Here is a 14354-nt window from a genome sequence, read left to right as displayed (position 1 = left end):
TCAATTAGATGCACTCATAAACAATTGACTACACAATATGGGCTAATGGGTGCACTTTATAAGCCAGTGTTGGGAAGCAGTCACTAACTCCCAATGTGTGTGTTTTTGTCTCTAGACACTGTCCTGGAGAAGGCCATGCACAAATGTGTGTTGAAACCGCTGAAGGGCGTAGTGGAGGTGGCCCTGCACGACTTCCAGGTGAGCTTTGTCTTCCATTGCAGTATCTGTTAATATCATAATTGATTCTGAAAGTTAGCAGAACGTTAGTCAAAGAGCTAATGTCTTTTAACAGGATATATTTAATATGCTGTGTTTACACTAAGGAGAATCCTGAACTTTATGTTATGTTATCATAACCACAGGTCTGAGAGGCTTTTCCCCTTCTAGTAATTACATTTCTATGATATAAATATAATAAATAGAAGGAACAATGATCATAGAAATATAATTAATAGATGCCAATCATGACCATGATGATGATTCATAACTTTGTTCGTCTAGTAATTCTATATCTATAACCATAACCTTGACCTTCCTCTCTCTACTGTCCAATTTAAGCATTGGGGCTTTGTCCCTTCTAATAACTCAATTTCTATGCTCCTAACCTTCTCCTCTTTCCTCTCCTCCTAGGTGAGCAGTGGAGGCTGGCAGCAGCTGAGGGAGAACCTGGCCCTGGCTAAGACACGGAGGCCCCAGGACCTGGGTGTGGACGGGGCCGTGCCCCCTGACCCCGTAGCCATCGAGAAGATCCGCCACAAGTTCCAAAACATGAGGAAGATGTACTCCCCGGATAAGAAGGTGTCGCTGCTGCTCCGAGTGTGTAAACTCATTTACACCATCATGCAGGATAACTCTGGTAGGTGGGATTGAGGGGAGGATGTGTTTTGGGAGGGTGCATGTGCAGAGAGTGTGGATGAGCTCCACATATTTGTATATACCTGTACATGATTGTGTATAACACAAGGATTGGATCAATTCCATTTCATTTCAGTAAATTCAGGAAATAAACTAAAAAGCAATTCTTCTGTTTGATATTTTTTTGTTAAATTTTTTTTTTATCTGCATGCTTCTGTGTGTGTTTTCATCTGACCACACCCTTCCTATACCTCACCTTGCCTTTCCCCTCTGTGTGGGTATGTGTAACTCTCTCTCAGGGAGTATGTACGGGGAGGATGACTTCCTGCCCAAACTGGCCTACGTCCTGGCCCTTTGTGACATGCCTCTCTCTCTCTCTCTCTCTCTCTCTCTCTCTCTCTCTCTCTCTCTCTCTCTCTCTCTCTCTCTCTCTCTCTCTCTCTCTCTCTCTCTCTCTCTCTCTCTCTCTCTCTCTCTCTCTCTCTCTCTCTCTCCTTTCTCTCTTTCTCTTTCTCGCTCTCCCCTCTCCCTCTCTCTTCTCTTTCTCCTCTCCTCTCGCTCTCTCTCTCTTTTCTCTCGCTCTCTTTCTCTCTCTCTCTCTCTCTCTCTCTCTCTTTCTCTCTCTCAGGGAGGATGTACGGAGCAGATGACTTCCTACCAATGCTGACCTATGTCCTGGCCCAGTGTGACATGCCTCAGCTGGACACTGAGATTCTCTACATGATGGAGCTGCTGGACCCCTCACTGCTGCATGGAGAGGGTAGGTCTACCATCACATAATGACACTGGATTCAATACCACAGTATACAGTTTACCTGGACTGATCATAGAAGAGAGGAGGTCTACCTGATCTATCTCTACCTTTATCTATCAGAATGAGTCAAGCTCATGTTGTGTCATGCTGTAAAGAGACCCAGTGAACATGCCGTCTTGCAAGGTTTTGGGGTGACAGATCTCACCTTCACACAAGTACAGAAGGCAGTGTCTGGACTGACAATAGGTCTGCCTAAACCAATCATAGTCCAACATCAGGAACTTGGGTCAGGACAACACAATCTGGTTAGTTTTCTATCAAGTCCTCCTGTGTGTCCTTATCACAAACCAAAGTAAAAACACAGCCCTAACTCACTCTAACTCACAGTAATATTAGATCTAGACAGGTCTATAATAAATTAAATCTAGAATCTTGGTACACTCTACCTAACATCATTGTTTTCTGCAATAAACAGGCATTTTATCTTGAAATCAAGTTCATAACCATGAATATGTGTTAGTTGAAGTCATGCAGGGCAACTACAGGTCAAGTTTAAGCCCAGACTGGAAGGCAGGCTTGGTAGGAAACAAGTTTGTTCCACAGGAAAACGATGTGACTTAAATGGATTGGAATGTTCATAAGGTGTGGGTGGGTTCCCTTGGAAAAGGTATTGTCCCGCTAGTGAGGGGCTTCCTGATGATTATCTTGCCAGGGCACTTCCTCTAATCTAGGGTATGTGTTTGTGTCCTGTTTTCAGTCCCACACAGACTGTAGGAGTGCAATGCAATATACTCACTTATACACCAGAATGTATTCTTCACCAACACACAAACCATATGCATCATTTTCCACTTCGTATGGCCTCGTTGAACCATTAACACGTCCACAGTCAAACCACAGCATGCCCATATTAACATGTATAATATTTATCTTCCTGGTTCTCCTTCTTCCCTGCCTGCTCTCTCCTTCTCCCCATCCCTCCCTCTCCCAGGTGGCTACTACCTGACCAGTGCGTACGGGGCCATGGCTCTTATCAAGAACTTCCAGGAGGAACAGGCAGCCAGGGTCCTCAGCTCCGAGGCCAGAGACACCCTGCACCAGTGGCACCGCCGACGCACCGCCCAGCGCATGGCACCCTCCGTGGATGACTTCCAGGTATCGCCCTGACCCCCATCTGACCCCCAGGCAGTGAGTTTGAAAGAACGCCCCCCTAAAACGCCTCCCACGAGACCGGGACTGGATCTGCATGGCTCCAGTGTGAAGTTTCCCTTAAGTACAGATCTAGGATCAGCTTTCTTTCCCCCAATCCTAACCTTAACCATTAGTTGGGGGAAATGCAAAACTGACCCAAGATCAGCATCAAGGGGCAACTTCACTCTACACCAATCTGCATGAGAAGCACCGGTGCTGACATGCCGAGACTATCCTTCTATATCCGGATCTGTATTAAAAAATGATCTTGAGCTATGAATACACTTTTGGAAGAAAAAGATGTGGTTTATTTTCGGGTTAGGGGTAATCTAGGAGGGAGTGATATTGAGAAGGAAGCTGATAGGTAGATGAGATAGGACTATTCTAATGCATGTGATTGTGCACTAATGAAGCATTGTCTTGGTTTTCTCTGTTAGCCCTGAAATGGCTGTATCCTCCTGTAAATGCCATAATAAGGATAGAGGCTATAGAGCCGTATCAGAGCTACTTCACCTTTCTCCCTGTGTGTCTTCACAGAACCCAAACTTCATTCCTGTGTATTTGTGTCTTAGTTCTGTTCCTGCATGTGCACCTGCATATAACTGATATCCGTGTCACGTTCTCTCTCTCTCTCTTTGTGTCATTTTCTCGGTGTACTTCTGTCTCCATCTATGTGTTTTTGCATGTGTATGTTTTGTATCTGTTTTGTATGTTTGCATATATGTATTTTTGTATCAATGATACCTGTATCACGTTCCTTGTACCTCTTCTCCTTCAGAACTACCTGCGAGTCGCCTTACAAGAAGTCAACAGCGGCTGCACAGCCAAAACCCTCCTAGTCCACCCGTACTCCACCACTGAAGAAGTATGCTCGCTCTGCGCCTACAAGTTCAAAGTTCATGACCCCGAGAACCACGACCTCTTTCTCATCACTGAGGCAACCAGTCAGCAGCTTGCCCCAGACACACACCCCCAGCGAATCAAAGCGGAGATACACAGCCGCCCGAACTCGCCGCCCTTCCATTTTGTCTACCGCAGAGTGCCCAACCTTAACCTGTGTATACCAACTATCCCAGCTAACCAGCACAGTGGCAACTGCCTACTGCCTAGCCAACTGGATGAATGAAACTTTATTGAAATGAAATTAAACTTTATTGATCCCTAGAGGGGACATTGGATTTGACACCAGCGTACAAACACATACAGGGACAATTCAGACTCATACATCAGAACACATAGACCTGAGAGAGCACCGTTGGCTGGTGGAACAAGTACAATACCTGAATGGTGAGACTGAGGATGTCCTAATATGGACACTGTGCACATATCCATAGAATGATAGTGAATGGCGTACATGGAAAAAATGCACTGTATGTTTAAACTATAGGGTCATAGTCTGATGTTGATTCTACACTAGTCTGTAGTAGAAGAGAGGTTTAGCATTAGCTGAGCTCTGTTGCTGACATCTTGTGTGTTGTGAAGGGATCCAAGACTACTCAATGGAAAAGTAGTTCCTATTCTTCTAAAATGAGACACAAAGAGGAAGCAGGTGTGGAGAGAAGTGTCTGGTGTCTGCATGCATTTCACTCTCTTTTTAGGGATACGGCACGTGAGCGTCGGGAGTTGGTTGGTCAAGTCCAGTGTCGAGTCAGCTTGGACTTTGTGTTTCCTAAAGAAGGATCACAAAATGGCCGCCGCAGAGAAGGAGAGACTTCCATACTCTGATGTGCGTGCTCTGAGAACTGACTGAAGTTTGTAGTAGTTTGACTGGGGCCTGAAGTATACATTTGAAGCAACACCCTTGTACATGCTCTTTTGTGAGGTCATCGGACCAGGAAGTTCTCTTACATCACATCCTGACTGTCTGTTTTCGTTACAAGGACAAATGGACATGCATGCTCCTCTTGCAGAAGTCAGTGTATCTGACTGTCTTCTTCTAACACTGGGACCTGGTTAGAGAACGCAGAGCTTCTGCTCCTTTCCAGTGCTTGACTTGGTCAGGAGCTCAACGGAGCTGAGTACCAGTACCTCAAATGTTCTGCTGCTTGAGCTCCTGTTCCTCTTATAGAATATTAGCTCAACAGTAATGTGGAGCTTCTGCACCTGAATTTTAACAGTACCGGCACCCAAAATCAAGTCAAGCGCTGCTCCTTTCTGTCAACACATAGAATGGGATGACCTGACTGTGTGATCTCACAGTTGTCTTTTACATTACTTCTGGGGCTCGATTCAATCTGTATCGCCGAAATTCAGCGCTATAGCAGCAGGTTGACGTTTATTGTCATGAATCTTGCTGAATCTTGCTGGAGGCAGCAGTGGGTGATTTCTGCCAGATGGGACAGCTGCAAAGCCAAGATTGTCTATATCGTAAAAATCCATGTAAACAAAATGTAGCTTTTTGGTCTTCATTTAAGGTTAGGGTTAGGCATTCGGGTTAGCAGTGTGTTTAAGGTTAGAGTTAAGGTCAGGGTTTGGTTTAAAATCGGATTTTTATGACTTTGTGGCTGTGCCAGCTAGTAACCACACTGCAGAGCTGCCTCCAGGGCAAGTTTCATGACAATAAATGCCAACCTGCGCTATAGCATGCTTGAAATTTAAAGCCAATTTCTGATTGAGCCGACAAATGCAGTTTACCGTGAATGTAGTCTCCATAAACGTGGGAACATTGCCTTTAAATTTAAATCGCGCTATAACTCTGAACTTCAGCAATATGGATTGAATCGAGCCACCCCACTGGGCACAAACTGGTGGAATCAATGTTGTTTCCACGTCATTTCAATTAAATGACGTTGAAACAACATGGATTAGACATTGACTTGACGTCTGTGCCCAGTGGGCCTGGTGTAATGTGTGAAGAAGCTAAACAGATGATATGTGATAGTTGGCTGGACTTTCATGTGGATTTGGCAACCCCTATAAGATCATTGAAGAATGACTTGCAGCAGTATGGACATCATATCAACTTGCATACTCTTGAGTCTACAAACTAACTGCCATTTGCAATGCCATTATATTCAAATAAAAGAGAAACCCGCACACTACTCTTCCTCGTATTACTTATTTTAAAATATTATGCTTTAATACGAGCAAGAGCAATGTGCGGGTTTCTCATTTCTTTGAGGTTATCATATTCCCACGCATATGCAATCAGATAACGCAGGTGTGCGAGTGCTTTTTTTAAACGCAATTATATCAAATGATATAAGTGAATATATTTTGTATTATTATTTTGCTGCAATTGCTGGTCAACTGTAGACAATGTAAAAGTGTAGATTGTGTTTTTATAGGAAAATCATATTTTATTTGGATTGAAAACGTAACCAGTGTTCCTGAGATCATTTCCCCCTCATGCCGTTCAATTTTATGCCAGTAAGTTAAACCAATAAATATTTTGGAGACAGAATCTGAATTGACTCAACTAAACTTTTGTCTAGATCAACTGCCTCAGCAAATGGAAATGACTATAGTCAAAGTTGTTCTAGAAAGTTTATTGGTTGACGATAAAATAATATTTTTGTTTCTATCTGTTATCTATAGGGGTCAATGGCTGATTTCTTATAAGCTATTGAGAAGAAACTACAATCTAAACTAATTTCCCCTTGAGGATTAATAAAGTACAATCTCATCTCAGTCAGTATTAGTGTGTATTACTGAGAGAGTTTGGTGATCTCTAAAAAGAGAACCATCATCAGTTTTATTGAGATAAGTATTGTACAGTCAGTTGATATAATGGTAATCATTAGGTTACAACATAACTATTTCTAACAATTTCACTACTGCACATACTGAAATTCTCCTCACACACTTTGTAATCGCTAACACCTGTATGATTTTTCCATCACTGTTTTGCTGTATTCAAATTTGACAAGTAGAAACGGATATGTAGTATGTTCGGTTAATATGATGGCACTTAATGCAATGCTTAAAACACTACTGCTAAACCAACCAAACTGTATTTTTTATCTTGTATATGTTCTGGGGGATTTAAATTTATTTTTGAATTGGGATGTAAATGCAAAGAAAGTTGATGAAATGAGGGGGGGGGGGGGGGGGGGGGGGGGGGGGTGTCCTCTCCCAAATGCCCTGTAGTCTTTCTTTGACTATTGCACACATTAAAACTCAATTGTGTTCTTTTGTTGACCATAGTGACCATTTTATTTGTCATATTGGACTAAACTGGGAATGAATATACTTTAAGAATGAGGAATGAAGAAGATTAGCCTACATTTGGAGATGTTTTCACCTCTCCTACCAAGAACACCCCCCCCCCCCCCCCCCCACCCCCCCCATTCTCTCCTGCCTTCTTCAACCCCTACATTTTCGATTGAATTTCCACTTTCAGGGAAAGATGCATTTTCGAATGTTACTCTACAAACAGTTACTGTCCTTTGAATAAAAACACCACAATGTAATACATTTTATCCGTTTTATTTGTAGATTACATTTAGCAAATCACAAATGTGAAACATTAAATGCAGAAATTAGTATTTGTGTAAATATATTCATGATATAAACAAGAGTCGTTAAAGCTAGATCGGACACAGTATTATCCTCCTCGGTGCATGAATTCATCTCTTCTCCTCTCCTTTCTTGTGCATGTTTTCGATCTGGTGTTATTTTCCATAAGCATGTGGTGGCCAACACTTCAACTGTCTCTTGACTTTAGACTTGAGCCTTTTTAGACCACAATGCGTGATTAATGTGATAGCCCGGCAAACTCTATCGCATGTGATCCATATAAAAGCCCTCTCGCAGGAGTCCATCGAAATCTTTGGGGCGGATGACGGTGGGGATGTGTTGGCTTTCCAACTCCTCATGGATCTCCTCAGTGCTATATCGAGGGATCTCTGGTCTGAGTAAATGGCCGGTCAGCGCACTGACGTCCAAGTGTATAGCACATCATTAAATCGTATCTCGATGTAAATAGATGCAAGGTGGGCGTTTCTTCCCTGTGAGAAGGACCACAGTAATCCCGGCATGACGTCATAGGCGCGGGAAGTAGGGGTGCTGAGGGTGTTGCAGCACCCCCTGACAAATCAGAATCTTTTTTTGAAATAAACAACAACAAAAAATCACAAAAGTAGTGCATTGGGCCAATACTAGTCCTGTATTAGTGGACTGATATAGCCATCTGAAGCACACCCAACATTTTCATTCACATTGATGAGTGATAACTAACCATGGATTGATTATTCAACATTGCTCATATCGCTCACCCATAATCAAATCAAATCAAATGTTATTTGTCACATACACGTGTTTAGCAGATGTTATTGCGGGTGTAGCGAAATGCTTGTATTTCTAGCTCCGACAGTGCAGTAATATCTAACAAGTAATATCTAACAATTTCACAACATATACCCAATACACACAAATCTAAGTAAAGCAATGGAATTAAGAATATATAAATATATGGACAAGCAATGTCAGAGCGGCATAGACTAAGATACAGTAGAATAGTATAGAATACAGTATATACATATGAGATGAGTAATGCAAGATATGTAAACATTATTAAAGTGACTAGTGTTACGTTTATTAAAGTGGCCAGTGATTTCTAATCTACGTATATAGGCAGCAGCCTCTGTGCTAGTGAAGGCTATTTAACAGTCTGATGGCCTTGAGATGTTTTTCAGTCTCTCTGTCCCAGCTTTGATGCACCTGTACTGACCTCGCCTTCTGGATGATAGCGGGGTGAACAGGCAGTGGCTCGGGTGGTTGTTGTCTTTGATGATCTTTTTGGCCTTCCTATGACATCGGGTGCTGTAGGTTTCCTGGAGGGCTGGTAGTTTGCCCCCGGTGATGCGTTGGGCAGACTGCACCACCCTCTGGAGAGCCCTGCAGTTGCGGGCGGTGCAGTTGACGTACCAGGCGGTGGTACAGCCCGACAGGACGCTCTCAATTTTGCATCTGTAAAGGTTTGTGAGGGTTTTAGGTGCCACACCACATTTTTTCAGCCTCCTGAGGTTGAAGAGGCACTGTTGCGCCTTCTTCACCACACAGTCTGTGTGGGTGGACCATTTCAGTTTGTCAGTGATGTGTACGCCAAGGAACTGGAAGCTTTCCACCTTCTCTACTGCGGTCCCATCGATGTTTCTTGAAGTCCACGATCATCTCCTTTGTTTTGTTGATGTTGAGTGAGAGGTTATTTTCCTGGCACCACACTCCCAGAGCCCTCACTTCCTCCCTGTAGGCTGTCTCGTCATTGTTGGTAATCAAGCCTACTACTGTTGTGTCATCTGCAAACTTGACGATTGAGTTGGAGGCGTGCTTGGCCACTCAGTCATGGGTGAACAGGGAGTACAGGAGGGGGCTGAGCACGCACCCTTGTGGGGCCCCAGTGTTGAGGATCAGCGAAGTGGAGGTGTTGTTTCCTACCTTCACCACCTGGGGGCGGCCCGTCAGGAAGTCCAGGACCCAGTTGCACAGGGCGGGGTTCAGACCCAGGGCCTCGAGCTTAATGATGAGCTTGGAGGGTACTATGGTGTTGAATGCTGAGCTATAGTCAATGAACAGCATTCTTACATAGGTATTCCTCTTGACCAGATAGGGCAGTGTGATGGCGATTGCATTGGGGCGGTAAGCAAATTGAAGTGGGTCTAGGGTGGCAGGTAAGGTAGAGGTCATATGATCCTTGACTAGTCTCTCAAAGCACTTCATGATGACAGAAGTGAGTGCTACGGGGCGATAGTCATTTAGTTCAGTTACCTTTGCTTTCTTGGGTACAGGAAAAATGGTGGCCATCTTGAGGAATGTGGGGACAGCAGACTGGGATAGGGAGAGATTTAATATGTTGGTAAACACACCAGCCAGCTGGTCTGCACATGCTCTAAGGACACGGCTAGGGATGCCATTTGGGCGAAGAAGGTGTTTAGCTTGTCTGGAATGCAAGATGTTGGTGTCCGTGACGTGGCTGGTTTTCCTTTTGTATTCTGTGATTGTCTGTACCCTGCCACATACGTCTCGTGTCTGAGCCGTTGAATTGCGACTCCACTTTGTCCCTATATCACCCATGAAACTACTTGACACGAGTTTCGATGTGCCATTATCAGTTTGGGGAAGACAGGCCGATTTGTGCAAGGGGGAATGAAAAATAGACCTACCAATGCCAGAAAGCTGTCCTTGGTGTAAGAGTTATGATGTCATTTTATTTTTTGTTTATGAAATTGAAGTTAGTTTGTTAAACACAGGTCTATTTAGGAAAAGGAAAATATGTTTCCAAATGGCTAATTCATTCATTTTTTTCATTAGTTAATTCTATTCACTATAGGATAGATAGCTCATTCATTCATTCATTCATTCATTCAATCCCACTAATGATGACACTTCACAGACTGTGGCAAAGTCAAAGCCACATGTCTAACCTAAGCAGTGTTCATCTTCCCCCTGACACTAATGTCATCATTGTACAATTGAACTGTGATGTCAACATATAGGTCTATTGGGGGTGTATTTTACACCCTTTTTCAATCTTGTCTCATCGCTGCAACTCCCCAACAGGCTCGGGAGGCAAAGGTCGAGACATGCGTCCTCCGAAACATGACCCGCCAAACCGCGCTTCTTAACACCCGCCTGCTTAACACGGAAGCCAGCCACACCAATGTGTCGGATGAAACACTGTTCACTTGACGACCGAGGTCAGCCTGCAGGCGCCTGGCCTGCCACAAGGAGTCGCTAGAACGCATTGAGCCAAGTAAAGCCCCCCCCCACTCCCACCAAAACAGGCTGACATATCAGGCAGTCTTTTCAAACAGCCCTTACACTAAACGGGCACTATCCTCATTTTCACAGTTTCATAGTATTATTCTAGTTACTTAATAAATCCCAACAAAAACAGAATAAACCGTTTTCTGTAAACTAAATACTTACTTTCAATGATAGCCGTAATGGCATCAAGTCTATTGTCAATAAACTCTGGCATATATTATCATCAGAATCCAGAATCCACCTTTATTCACCTATAAATGTTTAAGAAATCTATCAAACATATTGGTTAAATCAGATGTGGTCGGGGACGCTATTCCTAATGAAGTGAAAATAATTTTAAAAATCGAATAATGAAAGTAGGCCTAAGCTTTCTTCATCTTTTTGTTTGACTGAATTTGCAGGTTTTACACGGCAGCCAAGCTTCTGGGAGAGTGTGATGGTCCCTTTATGATTCATATTATTCCAACCTCAGGGTGGAAATATATATAAAACACAGGAAATTATGTTTTGGTCTATAAGTTGTTAGCGGCCTGGCCTCTTACTTTCTGTGTGATACTTTTAGCTACATTTTAAAATACAATTGATAATATGTATTAACTTGTGCGGGGGTTTAATAAATCATGTCTAGGATTGGAAAAGTATGAGTAAAAAAAATAACCATAGAGGACCGGTTCTCTATTTGGACCACATCAATGATAAGATTTTAAGGTTTTCCCCTACTAGTGATGTTTGGTATGTGGCGTCGACTTTGAATCACTAAAAATGTGTGACTATTTTACATGAAAACTCAATAGCACTATTATGTTATTTTGTCTTGCCATTAATGAAGTATATTATGATTATAAGTACTATCGGGGGGATTAAATGAATGGGAATCAGTTTAGAGAGACATTTGGAGATGTTCTCACCACCCATACTTCTCACTCCCCCTTTCACCTGACATCTTCCTCTCTCCCCTCACGAGCCTTCAACACACAGATCGGTCTTGTACAACATACACGTCTTCAGACTGGAAGAAATTTAACAAAACACCCTCGAGCTAGAGGAACTCACATTGCCAGCATAATAAAAGGGGGTAAAACAAAAGTACAGTCATTTTACCTAACTTGTTATATTGTGAATGTAATTTACCAACCCCAGATATTAGGCCTGTGTTAAGGTTCACCCACCCATTACTACTACCTCCCTGAATATCAGCAGCATAATTCCACAGGCCTCTAAAACGTATTCGAGTTTTTCTTGGAATAAAAACACACAATTTAATTAATTGTATTTGTATAGTAGATTTACTTAAAAGTATCACAGAGAAATAGTCAAATAATCTCCCTCAAGACAAGCACGGTCAACCGATTTATGCATTCACAGAAGCGCCAACTTGTATAAAGAGTGCAAAACACATGTGAAACATTAAATACATCTGGGGATATTCATTGAAAAATATCCATGACACAAAACAAGAGTCATTTGTTCATTAGTTTGGAGTTGGACACGGTATTGTGCCCTCGCCTGTGCCTTGAGTGGGATATGTGCCTTTTATGCATTAATCAGTTTCTTATTTTCTCCTCTATTGCTGTGATCCACAGTCAGCGCATAGCTTCGGACCTTTGTGGGTGCAAGACCCACAAACAAATCGGTGGCATTGTGCACAGCTTTCATGGGCCTGGTTCCGTGCACACTGCGTCTTCACCTGGCACTGTGTTCTCTTCCCAGCTGGGAGCTGGATGGGTGCCCGGGAAGGAGGCGGTGCGACCTTGGCTGCTTCCTTGGCAGCTGCAGCTGCCTTCGTCTTGGCCCTCATGTGGTTCTCACGAAGCTCCCATGCCAGATCCATGATGAAATCTCTCCTTGGCGTTGTCTTGCCGGTACACTGGGTGAACAAAACGTGCGCGTTGATAGCAGCCAGGTCGAGCAGGTTGTAGAATACGGCAACAGGCCAGCGGCGAGTACCCCCTTTCACCGTGAACTGTCTGGCCATCTTATCCACACCAACCTGGAATAGAGTATTAAACGTTAGCAAAGTAATAGGAAAGAAATACACATTTGTTGCAGAAGAGCACAGTGCATGAAATATGGCAAAGTGCGCTTAAATGTGTAGCCTAAATGTATAGGCCTAATAGCCTACATTTTTGCTGTTATAGTGCATCATGGTATCCGGTTTTCTCCTTGTGTCACCGCCAATGGCAACTGTCAGATGCATAGTGCTCAGGATACAGACGTTTTTTCTAGGCTTCTTTCTGTAAACCGTAAGTGTTGCTTTGTCGTGCTTCAGTACTGTTGTGGAGAACAGCTCTGCTTGTGACTGGTCGCATGCAGATGGGGGCAGCTCCCGTCTCATCTTATTCACCACCCCAACCAGGCTTGTGTTCTTGTCAATCAACTTGTTTGCCAATGGCAGTGATGTGAAGACCTCGTCCGTGTTTACATTTCTACCCTTGCCAAGGTAAGGTTCTACAAGCCTCATCACCACATTTTCAGGCTGCTGAGATTCATCTTTCCCCAGATATGGAAAGACATTCAGCACATACTTGCTGTCGACATCAGCTGCCAACCGAAACTTCATGCCCCACTTGTCTTGCTTGTAGGGGATGTACTGCGTAAAGCGACATTTCGTTTTCGTGGGGAACCATTGCTCCTCAACGGTGATGTTCACTCCTGGCTTGTAAGACGTAACACAGTTATGTACAAACGCGTTCCAAACTTCTGATACTAATGCGAATTTGTCAGTTTCCAGGCGCATGCGTCTGGTCTCTCTTGCGTCAAAACGCAGGTATCGCATGATTTCTCTGAAGCGGTTCCGTGGCATGGTGTCTCGGAAGAAAGTGATCCCATACCTGTCTGACCAGAGGCTCTCCAAAGGCGTGTTCTTTCCTCCGTACAGTCCACGGACATACAGGAGCGCAATGAACGCTTCCAGCTCATCCACAGATATGTCCCACGTATTGTCTCCTTTTGCTCTGTGCGCCTCAGCTACAGTACAGTCCCTGATTTGCTGCAACATCTCCATGTCACATAAACAATGAAAGCTGTCGAATGCTCTGTCGATTCTGTCTTTTGCGTAAGGTGTAGGGCCCGACTCCACTTGGATTCCATTCTGTGCTGATAATCGACTCGGAGCATTGTCAGCAGGCTCTTTTATCCAAACCGTGCCGTCCTTCCCTGTCTCCTCTCTCTCCATCTCAGTTAGTGACGCCAGCACAGTGGGCATTGTTCGGCCTCTCTTGCGCCGAGGCAGATCAGGCTCATAGTCAGAATCGCAGTCAGAATCAGAATGTAATGAAGAATTCCCCCATTCATCATCAGAGTCGATCTCAGCATCAAGTTCCTCCCCTCCATCTGACTCCATCTCATCCAAATTTCGTAGCATTACCAGCGCTTCTCGCACCGCCATTCTCGGTCTTGCTATTGTATGAATGACATCCGCTTCCAGGTCACCCCTCTTTCGCGTCTCCATCTTCTTCTATGATATTCATATGATAATGGCGATCCGCAAACAAACGTTAAAAGGTGCATGCCGCCACCTACTGTGCAGGAGTGTGTGGTCAATCATGGTTTACAACATTAGCTCTAAATGTCTAAATCCTCCTACCTAACTCAGTATTTCTGAGAAAATAGAAAAAGAGTCCTACTAACTTATAACTTATGTGGTCCTCTGTAGCTCAATTGGTAGAGCATGGCGCTTGTAACGCCAGGGTAGTGGGTTCGATCCCCGGGACCACCCATACGTAAAAATGTATGCGCACATGACTATAAGTCGCTTTGGATAAAAGCGTCTGCTAAATGGCATATTATTATATTATTTTATAATAGTACAGTTTATTAATACTGTTTTAATACATTTAATGAATGT

The 14354-nt window shown here is 43.6% G+C and overlaps 2 protein-coding genes across 2 annotated transcripts in view; one reads left to right on the top strand and one right to left on the bottom strand.

Annotated features, from left to right (window-relative positions):
• Nucleotides 1-7053, top strand: part of LOC311113341 (ras and Rab interactor 2-like) — a gene marked incomplete at its 5' end in the record, with an annotated part of 34126 nt that extends 27073 nt beyond the window's left edge. The window contains 5 exons of the mRNA XM_084156558.1: nucleotides 116-198; nucleotides 631-856; nucleotides 1484-1615; nucleotides 2601-2764; nucleotides 3579-7053. Coding sequence (XP_084012684.1) covers nucleotides 116-198; nucleotides 631-856; nucleotides 1484-1615; nucleotides 2601-2764; nucleotides 3579-3926 — 953 coding nt within the window. The 3' untranslated portion in view covers nucleotides 3927-7053. The remainder of the gene's footprint in view (nucleotides 1-115; nucleotides 199-630; nucleotides 857-1483; nucleotides 1616-2600; nucleotides 2765-3578) is intronic.
• A 4729-nt stretch (nucleotides 7054-11782) lies between these two features.
• Nucleotides 11783-13913, bottom strand: LOC311113289 (piggyBac transposable element-derived protein 4-like). The gene is made up of 2 exons (XM_084156508.1): nucleotides 12630-13913; nucleotides 11783-12497 (listed from the first exon to the last, which is right to left on the bottom strand). The coding sequence occupies exons 1-2, from the start codon at nucleotides 13893-13895 to the stop codon at nucleotides 12072-12074; spliced, it is 1692 nt and encodes a 563-aa protein (XP_084012634.1). The 5' UTR covers nucleotides 13896-13913; the 3' UTR covers nucleotides 11783-12071.
• Nucleotides 13914-14354: the final 441 nt, after the last annotated feature.

This window comes from Coregonus lavaretus, assembly GCF_964263955.1.
Source record: "Coregonus lavaretus genome assembly, chromosome: 40".
In the NCBI taxonomy this organism is placed as follows: Eukaryota; Metazoa; Chordata; class Actinopteri; order Salmoniformes; family Salmonidae; genus Coregonus; species Coregonus lavaretus.
This window is presented reverse-complemented; position numbering and strand designations above follow the sequence as displayed.

Coding starts and splice junctions, on each gene's coding strand:
- LOC311113289 (XM_084156508.1), bottom strand. CDS start 13,895: ATGGCGGTGCGAGAAGCGCTGGTAATGCTACGAAATTTGGATGAGATG. Junction 12,498..12,629: donor TGCACTATAACAGCAAAAAT/GTAGGCTATTAG, acceptor ACTCTATTCCAG/GTTGGTGTGGATAAGATGGC.